Genomic DNA, 27,359 nt, shown 5'->3' on the forward strand with positions numbered 1-27,359 from the left:
TGCAAACCCACCTGGAGCCTCAAAAACCCAATTTTTAACAGCATCTTCTCCATTCACCTCTGAAGCAGCACAGCTGGGCCATTTGCTGGAGCAGAATGCCCTCACTTGGTGCTTTCCTCTCCATCCTATCGCTCCATATGGGTCATTCTCTGCTTAACTGCACCACTGAGTGCCACTCGTGTGCCCCATGCCCGCTCCCAGCAGCACTCCCTGCTCTCACATTGGTGCGTCACCACCTGAATTAATCATCAGCCTCACTCCGTGCTGTGCTGCTCACCAAGAGAGATTTTTGCACATTAAAAATTAACAGCTCTAAATGATTGATGGCTGGGCAGAGCTCAGCCTGCTCCAAGATTGCTTTGCTAAATGGCTGTCACGCATCCCTGTCCCCAGACGTCCCCTGCAGAGCTTCAGGCATAGGAAGGGGGGTGGGGGGGAGCAAACTGGCATGGCAGCAGCCCCCCGAAATGAGCCTCAGCCACCCATCTGCTGGAGAGGCCGAAGGGCTCCGGGTGGTGGCACTTTCCTGGCTCATCAGGGGTGCAGAAGGGATGCTCTGCCCCTGCACTGCTGCTGGTTGTTTGCTGGCCCCACGTATGCAGGGCAAAATATGCGGTGTGTGGCAGTGCCGCAGGGCTGGTGGCTGCAATCCGGGACCTTCAGCCTTTCTCTCCCCATTATCTGCATCTCTCCACATTGCTCCATGCTGTGCACTGGCATTTGGGAGCGCTGAGGGGATGCACGGATCAGGGTGGGGGACAGAGAGCTTCTTTGGCTCATCCCTGCTGTCATCATCCCAACACCTGCACAGAGGGGCTGCCCCCACCCCCCAGCATGACCCAACTGCTACCCACAGCCCCCCAGCATCCACCCCAGGCACCCAACACAGGCATCCAGCACCCAGCCCTCACCCACCCCCTGCTCCTGTCCTGGGCTCCCATCCCGTGCACCCTCAGTACCCACCCAGCACCAACCCCATGCATCCACCCCCAGCATCCACCACGGGTGCCCATTTTCAGCTCACCCCTTCCAGAACCCATCCTAGGTTCCTGCACAATACACTTTCTCCTTTGCCACCTCCAGTGCCCACTTCCAGCACCCGTTCCTCTCACACACCCTCAGCACCCATCCCAGATTCCCATGCAATGCACCCTTCTCACCTCTACCAACCCATCACCCACTCCAGCACCTATCTTTAGGGTTAGGGCTAGGGTAGGGTTAGGGTTAACCCTCTCATGACCACGTAGGTCTCTGCAGCACCCAGCCCATGCACCCATCTTGTGCACCCAGCTGCAGCACCCACCTCATGCATACACCCTGTGCACCTTCTCCAGGTGTCCACCTGTAGCACCCACTCTGTACAACCACCTGCAGCCACCACCCCATGCACAAACCCTTAGCACCCCACACACCCTTCCGCGTCACCCCCCCAGAAGCACCCACCCTACGCATTCACCCCACACACCCCCTGCAGCACCCATCCATGTATGAACCCCATGCACCCCCCTGTGGCACTGACCCGGGGCACCCACCTCTCACACTTCCTCCATCCACCCATCTCCACGTACCCTCCTGCAGCACCCACCCCACGCACCCTTGCACCACCCACCCCATGCACTCACTCCATGCAAGCACCCTCAGCACCCCACGCACCCCTCATGCAGCAACCATCCCATGCACCCACCCAACGTACCCCCTCGCAGCACCCTCCCTGCAGTGTCCACCCCATGCAAGCACCCTCAGCACCCCACGCAGGCACCCCAGACACCCCTCTGCAGCACTCATCCCCATGCACCCACCCCTAGCACCCACTCTATGCACCCACCCTATGCACACACCCCATGCATACACCCTCAGCACCGCCCCACGCATGCACCCCATGCCCTCCCCTCTATCACCACCCCCTGCAACACCCACACCATGCATGCATCCCATGAAAGCACTCTCAGCACCCCATGCATAGCACCCATCCCATGAACTCACCCCATGCACCCACCCAGTGTACCCCCCTTCCTCACTCCCCTGCAACACCCACCCTACGCACCCACCCCATGCAAGCACCCTCAACACCCCATGCACCCCTCTACAGCACCCACCCTATGCGTGCACCCCACACAAGCACTCTCGGTGCCCCACGCAAGCACCTCATGCACCCCCTGCAGCACCCACCCCATTCACCCACCCTATGCATGTACCCTCAGCACCCCATGCACTCCTCTGCAGCACCCACCCCATGCACGCACCCCTTGCATGCACCCCACACACCCCAGTGTATCACCCCTCTGCAGGACTCACCCCATGCATGCACCCCATGGACCCCTCTACAGCACCCACCCCATGCACCCACCCAGTGTACCCCCCTTCATCACTCCCCTGCAGCACCCACCCCATTCACCCACCCTATGCACGTACCCTCAGCACCCCATGCACCCCCCTGCAGCTCCCACCCCCCCGCTCCTCCGCCCCGCTCCCCCCGCCGTCTCCGCTCTCCCCGGCCCTCCGCCGCCCCCTCCCGGCCGCGCCCGGAGCTCGGCTCGGTGCCGCCCCCGGGGGCCGCGGGGCCGGGAGGGGCGGCCCGAGATCGATCCGCTCCTTTCCCGCATCCGCCCCACGCGGAAGGAGGGATGCGGTCCCTTAACGCGGGATGCGGAACAGCCCACGGAGGGGAAGCGGTGCGGAAAGGATCGCCGGCCCCGCGGCAGCGCTGCCGTCAATGATCCGATTGTGCGCCGGGAACAGATGCGGCTTTTCTGCCGCCATCAATGGAGGGGCTGTGCGGCCCCGCGGAGGGCAGGGGAGGCTCTGGGAGAGCGCCGCTGGAAATGTCAAACGAGGGGCGGATGCTGAGAGCCTGAGGGCGGAGGTGGGGGAGGCTGCCGGGAATGGTTCCCGATGGAGGGACGGAGAGATGTTTGCTGGCTCCCTCGTCCCGAGGACCCGGCTGGGGTCATTTAGGCTGCTGAGGGCCTGCAGGCGTCCTGGGGCCGCGTTGTGGCCCTGGAGCACATCAAGCCGCCCCAGTCCCACTCTGCGGGGTGACGGGAAATGGTGGGTAAAGCTGAGCTGTTGTCACCCGCTGGGGCTGCCATGGGGCTGCCGTCCCAACGCTGAGCACACGGCCTCTCGCTTCTGGTGCTGCTCAGCGATGGAAGGCGTTCCCCGAGCCTGGGAAGGGCTCCAGCCTTCTGCTCCCACCCCATCACCGTGCCCAGGTCCAGCCGAAAACTGCAGGGCAGGGACAGGGGCAGGGATGGCCGGAGGCGCTGGGAAGTTCTGCCTGCGGCACCTTTGGGACGCGTTTATGGCTGTGCAACGGCAGGAAGGGGCCGATCCCCCCCCGGTACCACTGGACTGCGGCCAAAGCAAACCCCGGCACGGCAGAACTGCGAAGCGTTCTCCCAACAGTGCCGGGCACAAAAAAAGCCGCCCGGCCTTCCCAAAGGCGTCGCCTGAGATAAGAGCCGGAACCCGACGGGTGGCACCTGCGGCCGGCGAGATCAGAGCGGGTATCTGCGCGGGGGTTGGCGGGGCTGCCCGGGGACGGGAGGGCACACGGGGTGACACAAAGCGCGGGGACACGGCGGGGGACACGGAGATGGAGAGAGCGGCACGCAGCGCTCGGTGGGGACACGGCGGATTTGGGAGCGCTGCTGCAGTCGCGATGGGGAAACTGAGGCACGGCCGCGTGTACGGGCACAGGCGGGGCTGGCAGGGAGCAGAGAAGTGGGCTCGCAGGGAAAGGAGCCCTACGAGACGCTCTTCTGACTTAAAAAAAAAAAAAAAAAAAAAAAAAGGTGGTTCGATGTTTCCTATGAACCGAAAACCCGTCGGGTTGCAGAACTTCTCGCCCCGACGGCCGCTCCCGGGAACGCAAAGTCGGGACTGCGGACCGCAGAGCCCCGCACGGCTCAGCCGCAGCTCCCGGCTCCGAAATCCACCATTTTTGGCACAAACGCCCTTTCCAACAGTGCCGCTCTTCCCGCGAGCCGCGTTACGGAAGAGCGCTGGAAAAACACCCGAGGGCTCGGGATGGATCGCGCTGGGAGGGAAAGGAAAAGGGCTCCCGCCCCCCCCCCCGCCCCGCCCCGGCCCCGCTGCCGGCCCGCCCCGCCGGGCTCCGACCTACAGCCGCCGGGCCCCGAGCGGCCCCGCGTTGGGCTGCAGCCCCGCGCCCGGCCCGGACCCGAGGTGAGGGGGATGCGGGAGCGGCGGGCGGGGGGAGCTCGGTGAGGGCTGCGGGACGGGGCCGCCGCTCGGGGCCCGCGGAGGGGCCGCGTCGGAGCTGCCGGGACCGCGGAGGGGTGGGGCGGCCCCGGGCATCCGGGCGGGCGGGACGTGGAGCGGGGCCGGAGAGGGGGCTGCTTTCCGTCGGGTCGGGCCGGGCTCTGCGGCTCTGCATGGGAAAAGGGAAGTCCTGGGGGGTCTTAGGATGGGGGTGCTGCGCGGCTCCCCGGCGTGGTGGGGACCCACGGATGTGGGGTGCTGCCGGGCACCCCGTGGTGATGGGAATCTGGGGGTGCCGTGGGGGCTCCCCATGGTGCTGGGGACCCAGAGAAGTGGGGTGCTGTGGGGCACCTCATGGTGATGGAGACCTGGGGATGTTGTGGGGCACCCCATGGTGCTGGGGACACGGTGCACCCCATGGTGCTGGGAACCTGGGGGTGCTGTGGGAAGCCTCGTGGTATTGGAGACCCACAGAAGTAGGGTGCTACGTGACACGCCATGGTGATGGGGACATGGGGGTGCTGTGGGGAACCTCATGGTGATGGAGACCCCCAGAAATGTGACACACCGTGGTGCTGGAGACACAGAGAGCTGGGGGTGCTGCGGGGCTCCCTATGGTGATGGGGACCTGGGGGTGCTGTGGGGAGCTCCATAGCAATGGGGTCCTGGAGAGCTGGGGGAGCTGTGGATCTCCCTGGGGTGCTGGGAGTTTTTTGGGGAACCCCATGGTGGTGGGGATCTGGGGGGGCCGTGGGACCCCTGGGCTGCTGTAGGCACATGGCGTGCAGTGGAGATGCTCTCAGATGGAGAGGGCTCAGCCCTCAGGGAACCCACAGCTGTTGTCACTAGCCCCAAAGGAACTGGGAGCTGTTGGTGGGACGTGCTGCTGGGCTGCACTATGGGTGCTGGGCTGGCAGTGCAGCCAGGCGGGCAGTGGGGACAGCATGGTGGCACGGGGTGTGAGTGGAGCTGGTTGTCCCCTTCCTTAGGGGCAGGGGGAGGGGTGCTGAGCATCACCCAGCCGTACGCATCCTGCTGCACTGCTGTGGCATCGCAGGGGACGTGCGGACGTGTCACCACAATGGCTCCATGCAAGGATCCCGAATCACAGCAGGGTGCTGGCAGCTCCGGCCCTCCCGCTGTGGAGGAAGCTGCCTGTGCTCAGTGCTTTCCCTTTAACTTTGGGTTTTGGGGCTTATCGCTGCACGCAGCTTCGAGGGAAACGTGCCTGCTGAGATAAATCAAGCTGCAGTGGCCAGGGCTGCTCTGGACTCTGTTCTTCTCACATTCCTCATGACCTCAGTGTTTGGCTCAGAGGAAGGTTGTTGAGTGCTGTCAGTGTGTCCACCCACGACTGCCGTCGCCCCGTTGCAGCCCCACGGATGGCACAGCCGGGCCGGGCCTGGCACAACTCTGCCCCTGCGTGGGGAAACAAAGTGCCAGAAGCTTCAGCATCAGCGGGGTCGGCGCAGGGTCCTCCTGCCTGCTGGAGCGGTGCCTCGAGCAGAGCATCGGGGGACAGGGGGTGCAAGGTGGGGTGTGGGCACAGCCGGCATTGCCCAGCCCTGTGCTCCACCTGCAGCAACAAAGCCGCCGTGCTCCTCCTGCCGGGACACGGAGAGCGGCCGCTCTTTGAAGCCGTGCCACGGCGCTGGAGGCTGCTGGGGCAAGGGGACAAGGCTGGCCTTGTGCAGCCAAACCCAGCAGGTGACGGCAGAGACTTAACCCTCTCACTACGGTGTGCCACCTCTGTCCGCCTCCGCTTCTCATCCTCAGAGCAGAGCTGATGCTCTCCTGTCCTCTGGCGCAGGTGGGTGCGCACGCATGGCCAGCAGCGTGGAGCAGCGCTGAGAAAGGGCGCCGTGGCCCGAGCCGTGCAGGAAGCGTCGTGATGCCCGGCTCTTATGGGGCTGGAGCGGGGCCAGAGCTGTTCCTGGCGCGGCCCCAGGCAGGACAATTCCCGGTCGCGAGGCGGAAGGGAGCGCCGCGGCCGTGCAGCCGTTCCTGTTGCTCTCCCTTTTCCTCCCGCTCGATTCACAGCGGTGCTCAGGGGAAGTTTATCCTGGCCTCGGCGCTGCTTAATGACCCGCAGGGAGGAAACCGAGCACTTCCCCGGCTCAGCGAGGAGGGGATGCGCTTCAATTTAGGGTCTTAGGGCTCCTCTCTGCGTGGCTTCCATGGGGTATGGGGAACAAAGCGCCCAGAGCGCAGCCCCAGAGCTGTGAGGGTGGATGCAGGCAGCCCCTGAGCCCCGGGGACATCGGTGAGGGTTGAGAGCTGCCTGCCTTGGGTTGGGGAAGCTAAGATGGGCCGTTCCAGTGCAGGGATCGCTGTGGTACGGCTGTTTCCCACCTGGCAGCACTGTTCCTGCTGCCCCATGCAGAGATGCTGCGGCAGGTTGGGGCTGAGCAGTGCAGCTCCTTGGGCTGTGAGCTCACCCCTGGAGTGTGGCCCACGCTGCCATTTCCCTTCCTTCGCCTCTTGTTGGGTTCACAGGAACGGCCCAGCCCCTTTCTGTGCCTTTCTCCTGCAGGGAAGGGAAACACTAATTCTCATTGCTCCTTATGCTGAGTGCCAGGCTCGTGGTTGGGTGGGCATCCCACTGGCTCCCACCCAGCCTGCGCGTGCCTGGCTCCTGGGAAAGCCAGGCTCCCATTTCACCCCCCCCACCATCACTCCTTCTCCTGTGCTTTCATCAGGAAAAGCAGCCAGGTTCCTCCTGGGAACACCGAGCAGCCCCGGCGGGGTGGGAGACGTGGTGCAAAGCAGTGATGGGTGCTGGACGCTGCTGGTGGTCGTGTGGCTTTGGGAAGCATCAGTTTGTGTGATCCAGGGCTGATTTCTTACTGCCTGGAGGCTCGGTGCCCTGCTCCTTCTCCCCACCCTGACTCATGGCTTTTTGCACCCTCAGAGCTGGCAGCGCAGTCGGCCCAGGCTGCAAAGCATTCCTTAAATGTACAAACAATCCCTGGGAGCAGCTCCAGCTGTCAGGCACCAGGAGGGAGCCAGGCAGAGTCGGGGCATGGCTGCAGGGATGTGGCCCAGCTTTGGGGTTGGGGTACCCCAGCTGGGGGAGCGGTGTGGGGCTGGATTGCAGTGTTTTGCAGCATGGGGCCCCGCTGTCGTTTCAGGTTGATGGTCCCCTGCTCGGCAGCACTGTGGGGAGAAGATGGCTCAGCCTGCACACCTGAACCAGAACCTGCCAGGTAAAGGGACCAGAGCTGCATGTGGCAATTGGGGGTGGGGGGCGCCACTGGATGCAGGATTGAACTGAGCCATCCCGATGGGTTTCCTCATCCCAGCACTGAGTTCAAAGCAGGGCAGAGTCCTGCAGCACCCGATGGCACGCAGGTGCCGGGGGGGCCGTCCACCATGTCACCTCCAGCAGCATCCCTGTACAGCGCAGCAGAAAGGTCCTCCCGCCTCCACCAGGCCACTGCCTGAGCATCTCTGCTTGCCTTGCAGATCTCGGGGGCCCGTTCTTGTACAGGGACCAGGACGATGGCGAGAAGAGCTCGTACTCGGTGGAAACCCCCTATGGTTTCCTCTTGGACCTGGATTTCCTGAAATATGTCAATGACATCGAAAGCGGCCAAACGCTCAAGAAGGTGCCGCTGCCACGCAGGGCGAAAGGGATGCGGCCACAGCCCGGCTCACTGCGCAGCCCCAGCAGCCACCCCAGCGCCTGGACCTCCACCGAGTCCCTGGCCTCCACATTCAGCGAGGATGGGAGGGGTGCACTGCTGCTGTCCCCGCACGGCCGGGCAGTCCCCGAGCCTCCCGGCAAGCAAACCTCGCTCCCCACGTCCCCACCACCTGCAGTGCGGCTGCTCCCACCTCCTGCCCGCAAGTGCCTGGCGCGAAACCCGCAGGTGGAGAAGACCTTGCTGGAGACGAGCAGGAGGCTGGAGCAGGAGCAGAGCCGCTCGCAGCCGGGCGCCCTGAGCCAGGTGCACCCATGGGTGCCGGCAGGGTCCGAGGGCCAGCCGGGCTCCGTGCGGATGAGCCCTGGCAGCTCAGGGCGCAGCACTCCGGCCGCGGGGCTCGGGACGGCCTCACTGCAGCACGTGAGGGAGCAGATGGCCGCGGCCCTGCGGCAGCTGAGGGAGCTGGAGGAGCAGGTGAAAACCATCCCACTGCTGGAGATGCAGATCTGTGAGCTGCAGCAGGAGAAGGCGAAGCTGATGGAGAAGCTGGTGGCGGAGCCCGGCAAGGTGTTGTTGGATCATCCCGATGGGAGCGAGGAGCAGCCCCACGCAGAGCCGGAGGGAGACGTGGAGCCGGCGAAGGGACGAGCGAGCAAGATAGCAGAGCTGAGGAAGCTGACGGAGAAGCTGGCGGTGCCGGAGCGGGGCAGCCGCAGCGTGCAGGGCAAGAGCGTGGCAGCCAGGCCCAGGGCTGCAGAGAGGCAGTGCCGCTCCGTGGCGGTGGGCGAGGAGCGGGCCATGAGCGACGCCGTCTTCTACTACCGATCACAGCAGCAGGGCAGCGACGTGCCGGATGGCAGGGAGCGTCGGGACGCGGCCGTGTGGGTGCTGGAGTCCTCACTGGGCCTGGCTCCAGAGGCAGAGAGGGAGCTGGAGCTGCTGCAGCAGACGGTGGGGCACCAGAAGGACGTGATCGCCATGATGGAGGGGCACCTGCGGGAGGCCACGCGCGAGCTGGAGGAGCTGCGCATGGAGGTGTGCGCCCGGCAGCCGCGCAGCCGTGTGGACAAGGAGGTGACGGCCAGGCCGCAGGTGGCCGAGGCTGTGGTGGAGGCGGCGGTGGCCACGCAGAGCCGGGCGGCCGGAGAGAGCGTGGAGACGGTGGACGTGGCCGTGGGCTGCACCCCGCAGACCGCCTGCGTCGGGGTGGGCTGCCAGCCCCACGGGCGGGACGTGGCTGTGGGGCCCGATGCGGCCGTGAGCCGTGAAGATAAAGGCAGCCAGGCTGATGTGAGCCCCCCCGATGCAGACCCCGTCGGTGCCGGCCCTGCTGACCCCAGCCCTGACCACGTGGGCCCCATCGGCGCAGGCTCTGCCGATACAGGCGCTGCCGACCCACGTCCCACCAGCGTGGGCCCTGCCGTCCCAGCCTGTGAGCAGACGGAGCCCACCGTGTGTGAGGCCGGATGCCAGCAGCCCCCCCCAGGCAGCCCCAGTGCCCCCACCCCGCAGCGTGCAGCAGTGCTGGGAGCCATAGGGGCTGCCGCACATCCCACAGTCCTCTCGGCAGAGGTGGAGGACGGCGGCCAGGAGCCGGCATGGGACGGCAGAGCAGCACCCAGCCCTGCAGCCAGTGAGTTGGGTGGGGGCTCGGGGTGCCCCCCGACTCACCGGGCCCTGATCCCATCTCTGTGCTGCAGGAGCCCTGAAATCTATCATGAAGAAGCGGGACGGACCTCCTCGGAGCGAGGCTGAGGGCAGCAAGAAGAGCCTGCAGTTTGTGGGCGTGCTGAACGGGGAGTACGTGCTCAGGGTCCCTGTGGTCCCGGGGGGCTGCCCCTTGCCCCAGCCATAGGGCAATGGGGGGGACCAGGTGGGTGCAGCCATTGAGCCCCTCTCTGTGCAGGTACGAGAGCACATCCAGTGAGGAGGAGGAGGAGGAAGAAGAGGAAGGAGACAGCTCCTCCGAGAAGGCTTCAGCTGACAGCTCTGACAGTGAGGAGCCGGGGGGCACCGACACCTCGGAGGAGGAAGAAGAGGATGCTGAGGATGGAGACGGACAAAGCGAGCTGAGCAGGCAGCAGGAGGGTGAGGGGGCCAGCACGGCCCCCCCAGAGCTCCCCGAGGTGAAGGAGAAGTAAGTGCTGCGCCTGCACCGTGCTGCGGTCCTGCTGATGGGAAAAACACACTCATCTCCTGCAGAAAGCATCGGACAGGAAAAGTAGTTCCAGCGTCACTGGTCTGCTAAGGAAACCCTGAGAACAAGGCTGCAGCTGTGTCTTTTCTACAGGAGTGATGGAAAAAAAAAAAAAAAAAAAAAAAAAGGCATTTTTTAACAAAGGAAAAAATTCAGCCTAAAAATGGGCAGATCAGTGTCTGAGCATGTCTGTATAAGGCTGTGTTTGGCAGGCTGGACCCCCCCCAGGGGCATGGCCACAGAACTGGGGGGAGGGCTCCAGCAATGGGGACGTTCCCTGGGGGGGGTGCAAGGAATCGGGGAGAGGAGTGAAACCTCAGGGCTGGGGGGGTGAGGGCTCTGTGCCCTTGGGGCCATAACCACCCTTGTGCCCCCAGGTTCGAGCTGAGCCCCAGGATGCGGGAGGCCTGCCTCATTGTTAAGACTCACCTGGGCCACCCCACAACCACCAAGAGCAAGGAGGCGGTGAGTTGGGTGCTGCGGGTGGGGTGGGTACCACCAGGCCAGCCCTCCCCTGAGATGGGCAGCAATGCTCGCAGCAGCACTTTTCTTCCCAAAGCATGGCCCTGAGATCCCAAAATCCCACGTAGACTCTGGGCTGTCCCTCCATGGGGCTGGGTTGAGGGGTCCTGCCTCTGTCCCGTGCAGGGGCTCAGCCCCACTCACTGCCTGCAGCTCGCCAGCAGCAGCCTGGTCCTGCAGGAGTGGTTCCGTCTGTCCAGCCAGAAGTCATCCATCCCCGACACGGTTGCCAACCACCTCCTGGCCTTTGCTGAGCTCTCACCGGCCCTCCTGGCCCACGTGGTCAACCTGGCCGATGGGAATGGCAACACAGCCCTGCACTACAGCGTCTCCCACTCCAACTTCCACATTGTGAAGCTGTTGCTGGACACAGGTGGGTGCCCCCGAGTCTGCACTGCCCTATAAACATCCTGCTGCTGGGATGCCCTGGGAGCAGCGCCCCAAACCCCTCCTCTGCCCTTTCCCACAGGGGTCTGCAATGTGGACCACCAGAACAAAGCTGGTTACACAGCCCTCATGCTGGCAGCTCTGGCGGCCGTGGAGCAGGAAGACGACATGAATGTGGTCAGGAGGCTCTTCAGCATGGGCAACGTCAACGCCAAGGCCAGCCAGGTTGGTGTAAGCTGGGGGCCACTACGTCCTGACCCCCTGCAAGCAGCTCCTGGCTCCGTGCTCACTTGAGTTCACCCCGAGGGGACGGTATTTGGGGAGGGCATCATATCAGGAAGCTCCTTCCACCCAGCATCAGGCAAGGAGGTGCTCAGAGCCCACGTGGGCACTGGGGACAGCTGCGGGACGAGCAGGTGGCCCAGCTGGGGTAGAACCATCCTGGCAGTGTTCCTCGTGTCACAGGCCGGCCAGACAGCACTGATGTTGGCCGTCAGCCACGGGCGGCAGGAGATGGTGGAAGCCCTGCTGGCCTGCGGGGCCGACGTGAACCTGCAGGACGAGGAAGGCTCGACTGCACTAATGTGTGCCTGCGAGCACGGCCGCGTGGAGACTGTGAAGCTGCTGCTGGCTCAGCCCACCTGCGACATTTCCATCGTGGACAGTGTAAGGCTTCTCTGCCAGGGCCTGAGCACACGCACCCAGACCCAGACCCAGACCCAAACCTCTCCCAACTGCTCTCCTGTCCTCCTTAGGATGGTAACAATGCTGTCACCATCGCGCTGGAGGCAGGGCACAGCAACATTGCAGTGCTCCTGTATGCCCACCTCAACGGGACGAAGGCACAGCCTCAGGTGAGTGCTGCAGCCCCCTCAGCCCTTGTAAGGGACACGGAGGTGGCACCGCACCGCCAGTAGGGCTGCCCAGCAGGCAGGTGACACAGCGGGAGGGAAAGGGGGCTGTGGCTCAAGTGAGAGCAGCTGACGATACCCAAGGAAGGTGCTGTGGAGGCAACAGCAGCGTCCCATGGGTGGCAGATGCTCAGCACAGCCTTGGTGGCAGGGGATCAGCCTGGCCAGCCCCAAACAGGAGCCACTGGAGGGGTCTGTGGTGCCATTCATTGACTCTACTCCTTCTCCGCAGCAGGGAACGTCAACAGCAGGCACCAAGAGCCCTGTGAGCCCAAAGAAACCAAATTAGAGTGACCTTTGGATCCGGCTGCGTGCCAGCGGGCCGCCATCAGAGCCAGGCTGTCACTTGTCCCCCTTCCTGCTGCTCCTTCGCGTGCTGAATCGCTCCCTGAGGCTGCGGATGTTTTCCATCTCCGCTCGATAGAGCAGGCACTGTCCTGGGCCTCAGTGCAGGAAGTGTCCTGCTGCAGCTGCAGGAGCTCTGCGGGGCTGTGGGAGGGCAGGCAGCAGCAGCAGTGGGAGAGGGGACACGGAGCAGCTGCCTCGCGGCCACAGGAGCATTTCCAGACTGAAATATGCGCTCGTCTTTCCTGGCATTTCCTTTCCCAACAGAAACCTGGCTCTTCTCTAACACATGCACACAAAAGAAAAAATTATATATATATATACACACACTAAGCAATATATATATATATATATATATATATATATAAAGTCGAACATCAAATCACTCTATGATTTGATTTGCTCAATGGGAGCCAAAACTTCTGGGTGCTCAGGGTTGCAGCCGAGCTGACAGAAGAGATAAGAGCCACAGCTGCATTTAGGGACTGAGAGTGCCCAGCCTGCGCCAGGAGCCACAGAGATGAGAGTCAGCCCACAAGCATTTCCCATTTTGAAAGTCCCACAGCCACCAACCATCCGGGGGCCATCGCTGCCTTCACAAGCCTGCTTGCCCTCCCCAAGGGGAGGAGCGGGGCTGCTAGCTCCAGAAATAGAGCAGCAAGAAGAGCTCAGAGAGAGCCTAGGGCCTGCAGAGATGGACACGGACGTAGGAATGTGTGTCTGTGCAAGTGTGCGTGCGCCAGGCAGGGTGGGAACAGACAAGGTGAGGACGAGGACTGGCAGCAAACAGAACAAGAAGGCTTTTGCATGCGAAGCAGGCCCCGCTCTAAGGTAAGCGATGCTGCAGCCCCCACTGCTGCCCCTTGGCTCCTCTTCCTCCGCTGAGGCACACAAGGCTCTGAGCCAGCTCACCGGCTGGGAAATGCTCCCAGGAGAGCTGCTCCAGGCAGCACAGCGCTGTTCTCACCTTGTTTCAGCTTTGCACTGAAGTTACTACACGATGCTTGCAGCCACTCTCCAGTACACCGCTCTGTATGTACTCCATACTCACCGCTTTTGTTTCACACATCTGTTTACTGACATTTTTATACTGGTGTTTATTTTTAAGACAAATAAAATCTAAACTTATTTTGAAATATTACAGCCACCATCAACACTCTCCTGCCTCTTTGTCTGGTTACAGCCCCGGCCCTCTGCACTCCAACCCAGGTTTGTTGAACTGCTTAGATCCATCCGTGGTGCTTTTTATTTCAGAGCAGAAAACCCGAAGCCTGGATTCAGGTCCTGTGAGCTGATGGCTTCTGGCTTGTCTCATTTCACAGAAGCAAATGTAACACCGAGACCAGGTGCAGCCCTTTGCTCCCTGCTGCTAACGCTGTACAGCTGTATTGCTACAGAGCAGAACCAGGCTGTGAGATCCTTGCAGGGCAGGAGGGTGCAGTGACCACACAGAGACAAGTGGGGAGGGCTACAGCTGCTCCGAGCCACCCCACTCACTACAAATGCATGCCCACCTGGTCACCTGCTCACAGCTGATGCCTTGTGCCACTCAGCAGCACAGCAGGCAGTTCTGCTCTGTTGCCTGTCCTCAGCAGACCACATTCTTTGGTCACGGCCAATGCTATGCTGGGAATGAAAAGCAGCCAAATAAGAGAACTCCACAGCAGGCCTCTCCTTGCACTAAGCCAGGCCTGGAGAGCTCTGCTGTGCCACAAGAACCAAGGAAAGGCAGGCTCACTCTATGATCTGAAGTTAAAGGGACATCAAAGAGGAAACAAGAATCAGATAAAGCAACAGCACATGCACATACCTGACAATCCTAAGCTCAGTGATTGGAACATTCAGTTCTGCAAATGCTCTCCTCAGCTTTTGGAAGCTCAAGCTTTCTTCCCGGTCCCTGAAGTGCCTTAATGAGGTTCAGGGCATTGAAGGAAGACAAAGATTCCCACCTGAACTGTGACAGTTTTCAGACCGACTCTTCATATTCTGTCCTACCTCTACCTTTATTTAGTGGCCTAAAATAAACTCTTCTGGCTGGTCTTGTGGCAGAAGCAAAAGCTGCAGGCACTGATGTTGATTTACTGACACCTCGAAGAGGAAAGGTAACACTTGCTCTCTGTGGGTGACTGCCAGGAAAGACAGCAAGGAGCTGTATTTATAGCAGCACTGATGGAATTGCTTACTGAGGACAGAAAGGCTGAGGCAGCAGGCTGACTTTGCAGGCTGGTAAGTTGCCTGCCAAATTAGAACTCTATAGAGGAACTGCAAGCATAGCAGTACCTCCCTGCTGGTTACATACAGAGCTAGCAGAACAGTCAGAAACAAGGTTGCTGTAACCAAAATAAAGTTAGCTTTGTTGCAAGTAACAAGTTAACCAAAAATACAGGAACAGAACAACATCAGGATGAAGGCATCATGCACAAGCACAGTTCCAAGAGCAGGCTTTGGTCCCCCTACTAAGCCCCAAACCAAAGGCTGACCCGCACACAAAGGCACCTATAAAGCTAAAATATTCGATAATCGGGCAAAAAACTACTGGAAAAAAAAAAACTTTTATTGCGCAACCACCAACACAGCGCTGCTCTCCATCTCGCTGCAGGCCGCTCCAAACGCAGGCAGCGCCCATCAGCAGCGCGGTGCGGGCCCGGCCGTGCAGCTGGGGCGGCCCGCAGAGCTCAGCGCAGCCGCCGTGCCTCGCGTTCCGACTCGAGCAGGGTGAGGACGTCTCCCTCTCGCACCGGTCCCTTCACGTTGCGGATGATGGAGCGGCTCGTGTCGTCCATGAACTCCACGCGCACCTAAGGCGAAGCAAAGCGTCATCGCGGCCCGGCGGTCCCGCGGCCCGGCCCAGCGGCCCGCTCACCTGCGTGCACTGCCCCTGGGAGCCGGTCCGGCCCAGCACCTTGGTGACCTGCGGACACAGAGCGGCGCGTCAGAACCGGGACATGACATCGCCCCGCCCCCCGGAGCCCCTCGCGGCCCCTCGCCCCCACCCTGGCCAGCTTGATGGGCTGCACGCGACTCGTGTCCATGGCGGCTCTGGCGGCAGGAAGGGGGAGGGGCCTCCCTGCGCCCCCTTATATAGCGACAAAGCTCGCGAGATCCAGTAAATCGCGCGCGACTCAGTAAATCTCACGAGACTTAGCAAACCTCGTGCGTTCCCGCTGCACAGCCTCACCTTGCGCACATCCAAATCTCGCGACGTTCAGCATAAGCCCCCTCCTCCCCCCCCTCGCTTTATGTCTCCCCAAGTCTCGCGAGACCCAACATGCACCGCGCCCTCCCGCCCCGCCCCTCGCTGCCCTTCACAACAGCCAAGATGGCGACGGCCACCCGGCTCATCCAGCGGCTCCGTAACTTCCTGGCAGGGGTAAGGGCGGCTCCGGCCCGCGGCATCGCGCGCCCTGCTTGCTGCTGGCGAGCTTCGGCGGCCGCGCTGTGGTGGCCTCCGCTTGAGGTTCTCTCACCTTGCCTTGCAGCGGGACCTCCAGGCCAAGCTAGCGCTGCGCTACACGGAAATCTCCAAGAGGTACCGCTGTGTGGGGGGGCGGCGCTGCTCCCTTTTAACCCGGCGGCGCTGAGGCCTTCTGGCAGCAGCCCTTGTGCTGGAGCTCTCACACCTTTGCAGGACGCAGCCGCCGCCCCGGCTCCCGGTGGGCCCCAGCCACAAACTCGCTGACAACTATTACTGCACCCGGGATGGGCGCCGGGAGGCGGGCCCGCCCATCGTGGTCGCCTCGGGGCTGAAAACCCTCGCAGCGGGGGCTGAGGGCAGCAGGTAGGTGGGAGCCCCTCTGCCCAGAGCTGGTGTGAGCCTCGTGGTTTGCACCAAAACGTTGCTTTTCTTATAGCTGTGGATGCCCCATCCCTGCAGGTATTCAAGGCCAGGCTGGATGTGGCTCTGAGCAGCCTGGTTTGGTGGCTGGTGACCCTGCATATAGCAGGGGAGTTGAAGCTGGATCTTTGACATCTGTTTCAACCCAGGCTGTTCTATGATTCTGTGATAACAAGCAGTGCTGGCAGCTTTCATAGCTTAAAAGAATGCTGAAGTGATTGTGCTTTTCTCTAGTACAGCATCTTCTCTTTTTCTACCCCAGCTCAAGCTCTGCAGTGACAGCAACTGACAAAAAGCCAGTGACGCCGGGGCCGGTGCTTAAGAAGTGGGAAATCTCAAAAGACCAGCCCTACTTGTGAGAAATGAGTGTGATAAATCTGGATGTACAGGTCTTGGTTCATTAAAAAGCAGCACTTTAATGGTAAGCCTGCAGTGGATTTAGCTATGGAGATGTTATACAGAACATATTTGCACGCACAACTAATAAATATATTTAAAGTTGTGATTGTTCTCCCCTTTTGTCTGTTCTGTTGGAGTTACTGAAATTATTCTTTAATGATGTCTTGGATGTGAAGTTATTTCAAGAGGGTAATAGGATGATGTACAAGCTTGGGCTTGGCATGTTTATGAGCTGCTTGTGATGTAAACTCCTGCAAGAGGAGACCCAGAAACACAGCTGGGATATCCCTAATGGACAGAGCTGAACAACACACCTGGCACTCTTATGTTCTGGTAAGAGATATCCATTAACTGTGGCACTGCTTAGCTCTCAGTAGCCTCAGAGTCCGGTCTGATGGGCTTAGCATCCATCAGTTCATTCTGCCTTCACACCCATAAAGCTGTGACTTGAATGGTTGGTATAGATTTTGCTCTGGCTCGTAGCACACCAAGCACCTTGAGACATTTGGCATGGCTGGGAGGAATCCAGCCCTTACCAACACTTCCCAGGACAACTGTTAAGAGCAGAGCAGTCAGTTGGGATAGAGGCCCCTCCAGGCTCACCCTGCCAGCTGCAGGTCCCACAGCCCAGCACCCAGCCCTGTGCTCTTCCAGTGAGTTCCAGTGGTGAGTGATGTCTGTCGGCGATGAGTATTATAGTTTTGCTGGCATATCTCTGTAAGGGTATGAGCTCATTTGCCTACTCTGCTTCCCCAGTTTGTCAAATCCGTTATCCATCTGGGCAGCTGTCCACCCCCAGCCCCATAACATGGAATGACAGAACGGCCTGGGTTGCAAAGGACCACAAAGATCATCAGTTCCAACCCCCTGCTGTGTGCAGGTCGCCAACCAGCAGCCCAGGCTGCCCAGAGCCACATCCAGCCTGGCCTTGAATGCCTGCAGGGCTGGGGCATCCACAGCCTCCTTGGGCAACCTGTGCCAGTGCCTCACCACCCTCTGGGGGAAAAACTTCCTCCTAACATCCACACTAAACCTGTCCTGTCTCACTTTAAAACCATTCCCCTTGTCCTATCACCATCCACCCTCACAAACAGCTGTTCCCCCTCCTGTTTATAAGCTCCCTTCAAGCACTGGAAGGCCCCAGTGAGGGCTCCATGGAGCCTTCTCTTCTCCAAGCCAAACAAGTCCAGTTCCCTCAACCTTTCCTCATAGGAGAGCTGCTCCAGCCCTCTGATCATCTTAGAGACCCTCTGGACCCATTCCAAGTGCTCCACATCCTCCCTGTGCTGGGGGACATCTTCAATACCAATGAATGCCTCCTGGTGCTCACTTTAACTCAGGATAGCAGCCTCAAAGATGCCACGTTCTCAGGGGAAAAGGCATTGACTCAAAGCCTTGGCCAGCATCGCATCGCAGTGGGACTGTTGAGTTACTGCAGCCTCACCGATACAACGACCGTGTGATCCCTTTGAAAACTAGTTCACAGTCATTTGGGGGCACTGATTTTTCGGTTTTTTTTGGGCTGGGCTTTGATCTGTTTGGCGACCCTGAAGTCGAAACAAGATGATCACCGCGGTCCTTTTCAACCCAGGCCGTTCTACGAGCAGCGGGGCAAACGCTGCTTAATATCTCCATTGATGACGCTGGCAGTGAGACGCGCCTGAGGGAACGGGATGCCGCCCGGCAGAACCTCGCGAGGTGCCGCAGATCCGCACCCCGCACCGCCGGGCGCAGCCGAGCTCACGCATACAAGGCGGCGCGTGCAGCCCGCGGGGCCGCGATGTCCGCCGAGGGGGCCGGGCCTCGCGGAGGAGCCGGGGCCTCCTGAAGGTCGCGGGCCGGCTCGAGGCCGTCTATTGGCCGAGGGGCGGGGCGTCGCGCATGCGCCCTGCCCTCCCGCGGCCCGCTTTATAGACGCGCGGCGGTGGGCCGGGGGTCGGCATGGCGCGGCTGCTGGCGGTGCTGGTCGTGCTGCTGCGCGCGCTCCGCCCGCTGCCCTCCTCTGCGTCCGGCAACGGTGAGTGCGGGCGGCCGCGTCTCCTGCCGTCCTCTCTCCCTATTGGATCCCTGCGCACGCCCTTCTCTTTCATTGGCCGACGCCGTCCGCGGCTCTCTCGCTTTCATTGGCTGGCGCTGCGCGCGGCTGACGAGCACCCCGAGAACGGGCGGCGGGGTTCCCCCAATGACGGGGTTCCCCAATGACGGGGTTCCTCTCCGCTCGCCCCGCCCCGCAGGTTCCCTGGTTCGGTGCCCCCCCGAGAAGTTCCACTGTTCGGTTCTGCGCGACCCCCAAACCGACTGCTACCCCCTGGAGTGGCTCTGCGACGGTCATCCCGACTGCGATGATGAACGGGACGAACTGGACTGCGGAGCGATCGGGAGCACTGCGGTGCCCACCACTGGCGATACGGGTACGGCCGGGCCTTTCCGGGGGGGGCTGGCCTTGGACTCCGGGATGGGCTGGGAGCCCCTTTGCTCAATACTTGCGGTGCGGGGTCAGACGGGGCGGTGAGGCGGGGCACCGGGTTCACGGTGCAGCCTGGGGGGAGTTCTGTGTGAACGGGGAGCAGAACGTCGTGCTGAGAGATGTGGAGCCCCGGCACGAACTGCCCGGTGCGGCGGGGCAGTCTGCTTCTCCGGGGATCCCCAGATGCCTCCGGGATGCTTTGCTGTGCACCTGCTGCAAGGAGTTGCCGTGGCTGGGGCACCTCTAGCAGATCCTGCGGTTCAGTATCTCCTCCCAGCAATGCCCCACAGCTGCCATAAAGCCCAGAGTGCAGTGGAACAGCTTTGCAGTGTTGTTATAAAGATAAGAGCTGTGGCTGACTGGCAGAGCCTTCCCTCTGTGTTTTCAGCCCTTTTGAAGCAGCCTCATCCATCACACCTCGCCCTGGGCTGTGCTCACGCAGCTGAGCAGAGGAAATGCTGAGCAGCCCCACCTCCTGTGCAGCATTCAGGCGCCACAGGGCTTCCTCAGGAAGAGCTCTGAAGGGTCTGCTTCCCTGCCTGCTGTGCTGGCTGCCCTTGGTCATCACAGAATGGCCTGAGTTGGAAGGGACCCCAAGGGTCGTGAATCTACAACCCCCGCCACACGCAGGGCCACCAACCTCCCCGTTTCACAGCAGCCCAGGCTGCCCAGGGCCCCATCCAACCCAGCCTTGAACACCTCCAGGGATGGATGGAGCATCACAGCCTCTCTGGGCAGCTGTTCAGCACCTCACCACTCTCATAGGAAAGAACTTGTCCTTGGGCTTTGTGCTCCCTGGCCCTATGGGGCAGAATGGGTGCACCCATCTTGCTTCAGGAGCCACTTTTAATCAAGCTTTCCTGCTTGCTTGGTTTGCTCACTGGCTTTTTCTCCTCCTACCCTAACAGTTCTCCCAGCCTAAGAGAGGTGAGGAAAGTTTCCCGGCTCCCAACTGGTGGTGTGGGCTAATGATAGTAACAGCGCTTAAGGCTTTGCTTCAGCTGATACAGCCCTGCTGGCACTCCTGAGTGAGCTGGGCACCTGTTTGGGTTTGGGCTGGAGGCTGCTGTGCACAGTGCTGGGAGCCTGCTGGACTTTTTGCTTTTTTCCATCTCAGAGGCTTCATCTGTCCCTGCACCCGGGCATGCTCTGCCGTCCAGGAATCACGGCCGCATGTGGATGGTGATCGTTGCAGGTATGTGAGACTCAGAGCACAAATGTGGGCAGGTTTCCCCATTGCAAGAGGTGCCTACATGACTGGTGTGGTAAGAGACTGGGTCTCTGTGTCCCCTGTCTCAGCTGGAGGAAGGAGCTGATGCTCCCTTCTGCATATGCACAAATGCGAAGTCCCACCTGTTCCCCCCTCACTTGTAATCCACTCCTATGTATGTGAAATGCACCTTTTGGCAATAAGGGTAAGGACTGTGACTCACTGGTGTGCACCCACCACACAAATATTGTTGGGTTGGAAACTATACTGGAGCTGAGGGTGATGATCTGGATTTTCTTTCCCCCCTCCAATCCAATCTCTTTTTCTCTCTCCTTATCTCTTTTCTCTCTTCTTCTCTCACTTTTCAAGCTAAATTAGGATGTAACACAATGCATATCATCACACCTAATCACCAGTAATGTACGGATACGTAAATATCTTCATCCCTGCAGGCATTCAGGGCCAGGCTGGATGTGGCTCTGGGCAGCCTGGTCTGGTGGTTGGCGACCTGCACACAGCAAGGGCTTGGAACTGGATGAGCACTGTGGTCCTTTTCAACCCAGGCCATTCCACGATTCTATGAAATATATACCTGCGTTTTGTGCTTGGTATTATAGTGTAATACAAATCAACATTTGTTTGGCAGGGTTTCACCTTAATTATCCTGAGGGAGTGTCAAAACCTCAGAGATCCTCCCCTAAGGCTCCATGCAATCTGGCACTAACACTGCCGTGCTCTTTGTCCATTATTCTTCAGGCTGCTGGTCTCTCATTAATGCTATTGAGCAGCAGTGCCTGGTGCAGATATCCAGGCGCAGTGAGTGGTTCTCTGCTTATGCACTCTTCTCTTTAGTGCTCCTGAGCTGCCTGGTAGCTGTGGGTGGTATCGCTGCATGGGGGAAGTCCAAAGCAAAAAGCAGGTCTGACATCTTCAGTCTCGAAAATGCCTCCAGGGAGCAGTTGGTGCCTGACAAGAGCCAGGCAGACCTGTTCTCCTGACAGGTAAGTTCTTTGCCCCCACGTGAGGGAGCACTGCTTCCTGCCCTGTGTTTCTAGCACTAGAGCTTTCCCTTGGCTAGCTTTTCCCAGCTCCCTGTGCTGCTGCTCAGCCACACACCCACCATCTCAGTTTGCCCTGAAGCAGTAGAGCTCTTGCTTCCTCACTATCAGACGTGAGAGCTCTTGTTTGGCTGCGGGATCCCTGCATGACCTCCTGTGAGAAGGTGCTGCCTTCTTTTGGTGCTCTTATGTCCTTCCTGTGCTGCTGAGGGCTCTCACAACTCATGCTAGGGCAGATTTCCTGCTATGGGTTGATTTCCCAGACTTACAAACTGAATAAAACTGGATTTCACGGCAAAAGGGCTGCCAACAACCATGGTCTTGTTTCCTGTAACAGGGATCTTCCTCTGTGAGGTGGTAAGATGGGACTGACCTGCTCTCCCTGCTGCTCACCATGGAAGCTGGCTGAATTTGGACGTGAATCTGATTTGCTGTTGTACTCGGATCTCCCATTGGAAATGAGTCTTAGATGGTAGCACTATGGGACTCGAAACAGGACAGGACCTTCCCCAGTGCTGTGAAGTCACCCCTCCTGCAGATCACAGAAATTCCCTCTTTTTGCCTGCAAGGATTATTAATGCTGCTTCTCTTCACCATGGCCTTCAACCTGTAGGTTTAATTCTCCATGAAGGTGCAGTGCCAGGTGCTGCTCTGCCACCCCTCTCAGCAGAGCTCACTGAACCCACACACATCAGCTGTGCGCTCCCTGAGCCTCCTTTTGCTGGAGGTTTTGAGTGTTTGGAGTCTTGCTTTCAGCTTGAAATAACGAGTTCCTTGGGTCAAATGCTGTGAGAGCTCTGCTTTGTGAGCTCTGCTTTGTGGTTGTTTCTGCATGGCTCTGTGCTGTGCTCTTTGTGTAACTGACAGTGTTGGAGTTGTTGTGTCACCCAGCAGCAGCTCAGCACCACGCAGCCCCTCCTTCCCAGCAGGAGAAGGGGAAAAAAGAAAAAAGAAAGTAATTAATTTATATATATTTACAAAACAAATGCTGCACGATGAGTTGCTCAACACCTGCTGGCTGGTGCCCAGCTGGAGCAGAGTGTTAGCAGTGTTCTTTATCTCCTTTATTCCCCAAAGCACAGCACCACATCAGACACTGAGAAAGCCGCCCTGTCCCAGCTGAAATCAGGACAAGAGATCCCTGACCTGTGCCTCTAATTCAGTGCTGATCTCTGTTCCATGTGCTCCTTGCCAAGGGCTCAGTGAGTGCACAGAAGACACAGAGCTGCTCTGTGCTGCTGGGCTGAGCAAAGCTGCCCGTCGGTCCCAGAGCAGGGCATTCTGCTCTTGTTGTAGCATGTAAGTGTGCAGCTGTCACCCACGGAGCAGCTGGGCACGTTGCAGCATCAGTATTTGTTGCACCAAGAGGTTGTATGTGTGACCTTGCCCCTGTTCCCATGGGGACAAGCAGAGGTGGCTGTTGGGGAAGGATATGGGAGAATAAAGAATGGGAAGCTGGAATGACTTCTGAATTTGCCTGTTTTTTGCATTTCTTTTGTCTCTGTGGGCAGATGGGGATAGCAGGAGCCGGGTCTGAGCTGGAGCAAAGGGGAGGTTTAGGGTGGATGTTGAGAGGAAGTTTTTCACACAGGGTGGTGAGGCACTGGCACAGGTTGCCCAAGGAGGCTGTGGATGCCCCAGCCCTGCAGGCATTCAAGGCCAGGCTGGATGTGGCTCTGGGCAGCCTGGGCTGCTGGTTGGCGACCTGCACACAGCAGGGGTTGGAACTGATGAGCATTGTGCTCCTTTGCAACGCAGGCTGTTCTGTGATTCTGTGACTGCAGTGCCCAGTGGCTGAACTGGGGAAAGTGAAATTTGGGGAGCAGGGTGAACGGAGCAGTGGGTGCGAGGTGTGCAGCTGGCGCTTACAGTGAGCTGCTGCAGCTGAGCAGGTGACAAATGGAGCTCTTAGCCTGAGAATAAGGTGGAGAAAACACTGCCTGAGCTTATTCCTTCTGCTTTAGAGCAAATGAAAGGTGTGGGGCGCCCGGCGGAGCAGGGGGTGCTTCAGGTGTCCCAACAGGACTGAGGGAGGGCTGCTGGTGGTGTCGGGGCCATATGGCAGAGGTCAGCTGTCAGCAGCCTGTCCTGGATCATCCTCTTAGCTTGAGCTGCTGAGCTGAGCCGTGCTGTGCTGCTCTGCTGGGCTCTGTGCTCAGCAGCGAGGCTGCAGTGTGAACGTGGGACGGGCAGCTTCTTCCCTCTGCAGGCTTAGGTCGACTTTGCTCACCGACCCCTGAGTGTTTTAGGCTTGAAAGCAAGCCGGTGTTTTGGGTTTCAGACAAAAACTTGGAATGCATCTGTGACAGGGATTTCCCTTCCTCTGTTCTGTGCCAGAAACGTTTCTCTTCTGTTCTCTGGGCTCAATGGCTTCGATTGTTGAGGGCTGGAGCTGCTTTTCAGCCTCGTGGCAGCTTTGTGGGGTTCTGAGGGCTGAGCTGGTGCTGAGTGCTTCCCTCCTCTGGGTGATGGAAGAGATGGGACAGGGGCAGCTGCATTAGTGCTCACGTGCTGAACCAACAGCTGGGGCCAAGAGCTGCATCTGCTGTGGATTTACAAAGCTGGTACCGACCTCATGCCTCCAACACCAGGGGTGTCCTGCTGGGCAATGCTGTGACGTGCACCAAGCACACACAAGTAACAAAAACAGAATAAGGGAAAAGTGCAGGGCTGGAATTAGTTCCTTATATAAAGGGTTCGTGCTCCAATCTCATTAGCGTCTTAAGGAGCGGACGCTCAGCTGCCTGCAGCTCCTGCAGTGCAATCTGCTCAGCAATCAGCTTTGGGAACCCAGCAGGTGCCTCCACACAGCCAGGGCCCGTGGGCAGCAGCTCGGGGCAGTGTCCCAGCTGTCGGTGTGTGGGGCAGCACAGCCATGAAGCCACAGCTGCCATCCCACACGCCATAGCTGGGATAGCATAGCAATGGGGCAGCTGGGGAGGAGACGTGCGAGTCTGTGTGCCAGCCTGAAGCCTGCGGCACGGCGGGGCAGCCGGACGGCCGAGGAGGAGGAGCTGCACATCCCGTTTGCACAGGACAGCCTGGTGAAGCAATGGCGCTCCATGCAGAACGTGGCAGACCGGAGCCAGGAGGAGGGCAAGGTCCCAGTCCGGAGGAACAAGTACTTCCTCAATATCAATGTGGGTGGCAAGCTGTTCCACATCGCCTGCAGAGTGGTGGCCCGGTATCCCGTCACCAGGCTGGGGAAGCTGGCCACCTGCACCGACCCTACGAAGAAGCTGAAGCTCTGTGATGACTACTGCGTGCAGAGGAACGAGTACTTCTTTGACAGAGACCCTTCCATCTTCCACTACATCTTCCACTTTTACTGCAGTGGGGTGCTGTGGATAATGGACGAGATGTGCCCCAGCAACTTCGTGGAGGAAATCGAATACTGGGGGATCCACCTGAAGCACTCCCAGCGCTGCTGCCGGATCCTGTTTGAGGAGAAGCAGGACGAGCTCAGCGAGTACCTGAAGATCCAGAAGGAGCTGGAGGCGGAGCTGGAGCCCGTGGACTCGGCAGGGCAGTTTGAGGGCAAATGCTTGGGGAAGTTCCGCAGGGCCATCTGGAACCTCATTGAGAACCCGTATTCATCCGTCCCGGCCAAGATCATCGCCGTCATGTCCAGCTTCTTTGTGCTCATCTCCATCGTGGGCATGACGCTGAGCACGGTGGAGGAGATGAAGCACAAGACGGGGAAGAAGTGGATGGAGCAGACGGAGATGATCTGCGCCATCTTCTTCACCTCCGAGTACCTCATGCGGCTCATCTCCTCCTCCAGCTTCAAGAACTTCCTGCGGGCGGCGCTCAATGCCATCGACCTGGTGGCCATCCTGCCCTTCTACATCCAGATCCTCTTTGAAAACCTGGACGAAGGAGAGACGCTGTACCACGAGGAGCTGCACAAAGTGGAGAACGTGAGCAAGCTGGGCAAAGTGCTCAAACTCATCAAGCTGATGCGGATCTTCCGCATCCTCAAGCTGGCAAGGCACTCCACGGGGCTCCGCGCCTTCGGCTTCACCATGAGGCAGTGCTACCAGCAGGTCTGCTGCCTCTTCCTCTTCATCGCCATGGGGGTCTTCACTTTCTCTGCTCTCATGCACTCGGTGGAGCACGACGTGCCGGGCACCAACTTCACCAGCATCCCCTACGCGTGGTGGTGGGCAGCGGTAAGGAGCGGGCAGAGGGCTGCGGTGTGGCTGTGGGATGGGGTGGAGGCAGTGAGGAGCAGAGCTGAGGATGCCAGCCCTTCTCTTGTCCCACCTCCTTGTGCTCCTTTTCCCAAGCAAACCCATGCTCAAACCTCATCTCCTGCCCAAGCTCTGGGCTGCAGCACCCCCAGTCTGCACAGCTTTGTGTCGGTGCGTCGCCCCGTACTGGAGCTGCAGTGTGGGTGGGTGATGGACGTGCAGAGGGGAGCAGCTCAGGCTGCAGAGCAGCTCATGGGGCAGCAGCAATGTCACACACACAGCGCTTCATCCTCTCCATTCCTTCTTCAAGGAGGACCACTAAGATGGTCTGGAGCATCTCTCCTATGTTTGGCTTGGAGAGGAGAAGGCTCTGGAGAGACCTCATTGTGGCCTGCCAATACCTGAAGGGAGCTTATAAACAGGGGGGAGAATGGCTGTTTATGAGGGTGGATGGTGATAGGAGAAGGGAATGGTTTTAAAGTGAGACAGGGGAGGTTTAGGTTGGATATGAGGAGGAAGTTTTTCACACAGAGGGCAGTGAGGCACTGGAACAGGTTGCCCAAGGAGGCTGTGGATGCCCCATCCCTGCAGGCATTCAAGGCCAGGCTGGATGTGGCTCTGGGCAGCCTGGGCTGCTGGTTGGCGACCTGCACACAGCAGGGGTTGGAACTGATGAGCGTTGTGCTCCTTTGCAACCCAGGCCATTCTGTGATTCTGTGTTTCCCCCCCAGGTCAGCCTCTCCACTGTGGGCTATGGGGACACAGTGCCTGACACGGTGCTGGGCCGGATTGTGGCATTTGGCTGCATCTCCTTCGGCATCATCCTCAACGGCATGCCCATCTCCATCCTCTACAACAAGTTTTCGGACTATTATGCCAAGCTGAAGGCGCACGAGAACGAGAGCAGCCTCTCCCTGAAGCTCTCCAGGCGGTTCCATCTGAAGCAGCGCATCCTGCAGAAGCTGTCGCAGTGCTGCTGCCCCGACCCCAGGCATGTGGGGTGCTGAGCTGGGGAGGAGCCCCAGCAGCAAGGTTTAATAAAGCAGCCCCAAACCGTGCTTTGTCTCAGGTTTTGGCACAATGCAGCAAGCGTGGTGACAGCAGGGAGTCAAACATTCCTCCTGTTCACCAGCTCCTGCACGCTGCTGTGCAGGGCCACTAGGATGATCAGGGGACTGGAGCACCTCCCCTGTGAGGACAGGCTGAGGGAGCTGGGCTTGTTCAGCCTGGAGAAAAGAAGGCTGGGGGGTGACCTCATTGCTGCCTTTCAATACCTAAAGGGAGCCTACAGAGGGGAGGGAAATCAACTCTTTGAAGGGGTTGATGTGTGTAGGAAGAGGGGAAATGGTTTTAAGTTGAGGGAGGGGAGATTTAGGTCGGACATCAGGGGGAAGTTCTTTACCCAGAGAGTGGTGAGGTGCTGGAACAGGCTGCCCAGAGAGGTTGTGGATGCCCCGTCCTTGGAGGTGTTCAAGGCCAGGTTGGATGGGGCCCTGGGCAGCCTGGTTTAGCATTTAACATGGAGGTTGGTGGCCCTGCATGCGGCAGGGGGTTTGGAGATTCATGATCCTTGAGGTCCCTTCCAACCCTGGCCATTCTGTGATTCTGCTGTGTCCAAGCAGGAGCTTTGCTGTTCTCTCAAAGCGTGGCACACGTATGGCATTGTGCTCTCACCCCCCTCGTGTTGCTTGGAGAGCACAGCCAGCGCAGCAGCACCCACTGCATCCATCACCCACCCCACGGGCAGCATCACCACAAAGGGAGCCCCACTGACAGCAGCACGTTTAATAGTTCCTCTGAGTTCACTTTACAAAACACAGCGCTGTACAGACATTTACAGGACACCGATTTCAGTCATATATTAGTGCTCTCACTATATACATATGGTACAGCCACTAAAGGTGGGAAAACCCACACAACCCTGCACAGAATCAGCCCTGAGTCCAACCCTGAGCCTTCCCAGC

General features: G+C 59.6%; 5 protein-coding genes across 8 annotated transcripts; 4 read left to right on the forward strand and 1 right to left on the reverse strand.

Moving 5' to 3' along the window:
- The first annotated feature begins 3,247 nt into the window (after window positions 1-3,247).
- Window positions 3,248-13,387, forward strand: KANK3 (KN motif and ankyrin repeat domains 3). Of its 3 annotated transcripts, none has more exons than XM_042886810.1 (11): window positions 3,248-3,506; window positions 7,356-7,430; window positions 7,690-9,504; window positions 9,572-9,671; window positions 9,778-10,008; window positions 10,446-10,533; window positions 10,744-10,963; window positions 11,060-11,202; window positions 11,443-11,643; window positions 11,733-11,831; window positions 12,121-13,387. In XM_042886810.1, exons 2-11 carry the CDS (start codon window positions 7,394-7,396, stop codon window positions 12,175-12,177), a joined length of 2,991 nt encoding a protein of 996 aa, XP_042742744.1. In that variant the 5' UTR covers window positions 3,248-3,506; window positions 7,356-7,393; the 3' UTR covers window positions 12,178-13,387. The 3 variants fall into 3 exon arrangements, with proteins under 3 accessions (XP_042742744.1, XP_042742743.1, XP_042742745.1); XM_042886809.1 differs by lacking the exon at window positions 3,248-3,506 and adding an exon at window positions 4,104-4,188; XM_042886811.1 differs by lacking the exon at window positions 3,248-3,506 and adding an exon at window positions 4,104-4,188 and having other exon boundaries at window positions 12,124-13,387.
- A 1,379-nt stretch (window positions 13,388-14,766) lies between these two features.
- Window positions 14,767-15,317, reverse strand: RPS28 (ribosomal protein S28). Its single transcript, XM_042886813.1, has 3 exons — window positions 15,227-15,317; window positions 15,097-15,144; window positions 14,767-15,031 (listed from the first exon to the last, which is right to left on the reverse strand). Exons 1-3 carry the CDS (start codon window positions 15,263-15,265, stop codon window positions 14,909-14,911), a joined length of 210 nt encoding a protein of 69 aa, XP_042742747.1. The 5' UTR covers window positions 15,266-15,317; the 3' UTR covers window positions 14,767-14,908.
- Window positions 15,318-15,498: 181 nt separating this feature from the next.
- NDUFA7 (NADH:ubiquinone oxidoreductase subunit A7) lies at window positions 15,499-16,571 on the forward strand. Its single transcript, XM_042886812.1, has 4 exons — window positions 15,499-15,603; window positions 15,713-15,762; window positions 15,862-16,011; window positions 16,331-16,571. The coding sequence occupies exons 1-4, from the start codon at window positions 15,502-15,504 to the stop codon at window positions 16,425-16,427; spliced, it is 399 nt and encodes a 132-aa protein (XP_042742746.1). The 5' UTR covers window positions 15,499-15,501; the 3' UTR covers window positions 16,428-16,571.
- A 1,837-nt stretch (window positions 16,572-18,408) lies between these two features.
- CD320 (CD320 molecule) lies at window positions 18,409-22,666 on the forward strand. Of its 2 annotated transcripts, XM_042886818.1 has the most exons (5): window positions 18,409-18,484; window positions 18,702-18,878; window positions 20,052-20,129; window positions 20,997-21,145; window positions 21,540-22,666. In XM_042886818.1, the coding sequence occupies exons 1-4, from the start codon at window positions 18,409-18,411 to the stop codon at window positions 21,140-21,142; spliced, it is 477 nt and encodes a 158-aa protein (XP_042742752.1). In that variant the 3' UTR covers window positions 21,143-21,145; window positions 21,540-22,666. The 2 variants fall into 2 exon arrangements, with proteins under 2 accessions (XP_042742752.1, XP_042742753.1); XM_042886819.1 differs by lacking the exon at window positions 20,997-21,145.
- A 1,460-nt stretch (window positions 22,667-24,126) lies between these two features.
- LOC122188464 (potassium voltage-gated channel subfamily V member 2-like) lies at window positions 24,127-26,402 on the forward strand. The gene is made up of 2 exons (XM_042886799.1): window positions 24,127-25,374; window positions 26,127-26,402. Exons 1-2 carry the CDS (start codon window positions 24,127-24,129, stop codon window positions 26,400-26,402), a joined length of 1,524 nt encoding a protein of 507 aa, XP_042742733.1.
- The last annotated feature ends 957 nt before the right edge of the window (window positions 26,403-27,359 follow it).

The sequence above is a fragment of the Lagopus leucura genome, unplaced genomic scaffold (genome assembly GCF_019238085.1).
Source record: "Lagopus leucura isolate 7727_CA_CO unplaced genomic scaffold, USGS_WTPT01 Super-Scaffold_100064, whole genome shotgun sequence".
Taxonomy (NCBI): Eukaryota; Metazoa; Chordata; class Aves; order Galliformes; family Phasianidae; genus Lagopus; species Lagopus leucura.

Bases quoted from the DNA above. Each gene is read 5' to 3' on its own strand.
- KANK3 (XM_042886810.1), top strand. From the start codon at position 7,394: ATGGCTCAGCCTGCACACCTGAACCAGAACCTGCCAG. The intron at 9,672-9,777 runs GTACGTGCTCAG...CTCTCTGTGCAG, and splicing joins GTGGGCGTGCTGAACGGGGA to GTACGAGAGCACATCCAGTG. The intron at 11,832-12,120 runs GTGAGTGCTGCA...CCTTCTCCGCAG, and splicing joins GGACGAAGGCACAGCCTCAG to CAGGGAACGTCAACAGCAGG.
- RPS28 (XM_042886813.1), bottom strand. From the start codon at position 15,265: ATGGACACGAGTCGCGTGCAGCCCATCAAGCTGGCCAGG. The intron at 15,145-15,226 runs GTGGGGGCGAGG...CTGTGTCCGCAG, and splicing joins AGCCCATCAAGCTGGCCAGG to GTCACCAAGGTGCTGGGCCG. The intron at 15,032-15,096 runs GTGAGCGGGCCG...GCTTCGCCTTAG, and splicing joins CCCAGGGGCAGTGCACGCAG to GTGCGCGTGGAGTTCATGGA.
- NDUFA7 (XM_042886812.1), top strand. From the start codon at position 15,502: ATGCACCGCGCCCTCCCGCCCCGCCCCTCGCTGCCCTTCACAACAGCC. The intron at 15,604-15,712 runs GTAAGGGCGGCT...CTTGCCTTGCAG, and splicing joins TCCGTAACTTCCTGGCAGGG to CGGGACCTCCAGGCCAAGCT. The intron at 16,012-16,330 runs GTAGGTGGGAGC...TTTCTACCCCAG, and splicing joins GCGGGGGCTGAGGGCAGCAG to CTCAAGCTCTGCAGTGACAG.
- CD320 (XM_042886818.1), top strand. From the start codon at position 18,409: ATGGCGCGGCTGCTGGCGGTGCTGGTCGTGCTGCTGCGCGCGCTCCGC. The intron at 18,485-18,701 runs GTGAGTGCGGGC...CCCGCCCCGCAG, and splicing joins CTCCTCTGCGTCCGGCAACG to GTTCCCTGGTTCGGTGCCCC. The intron at 18,879-20,051 runs GTACGGCCGGGC...TTTCCATCTCAG, and splicing joins GCCCACCACTGGCGATACGG to AGGCTTCATCTGTCCCTGCA.
- LOC122188464 (XM_042886799.1), top strand. From the start codon at position 24,127: ATGGGGCAGCTGGGGAGGAGACGTGCGAGTCTGTGTGCCAGCCTGAAG. The intron at 25,375-26,126 runs GTAAGGAGCGGG...TTTCCCCCCCAG, and splicing joins ACGCGTGGTGGTGGGCAGCG to GTCAGCCTCTCCACTGTGGG.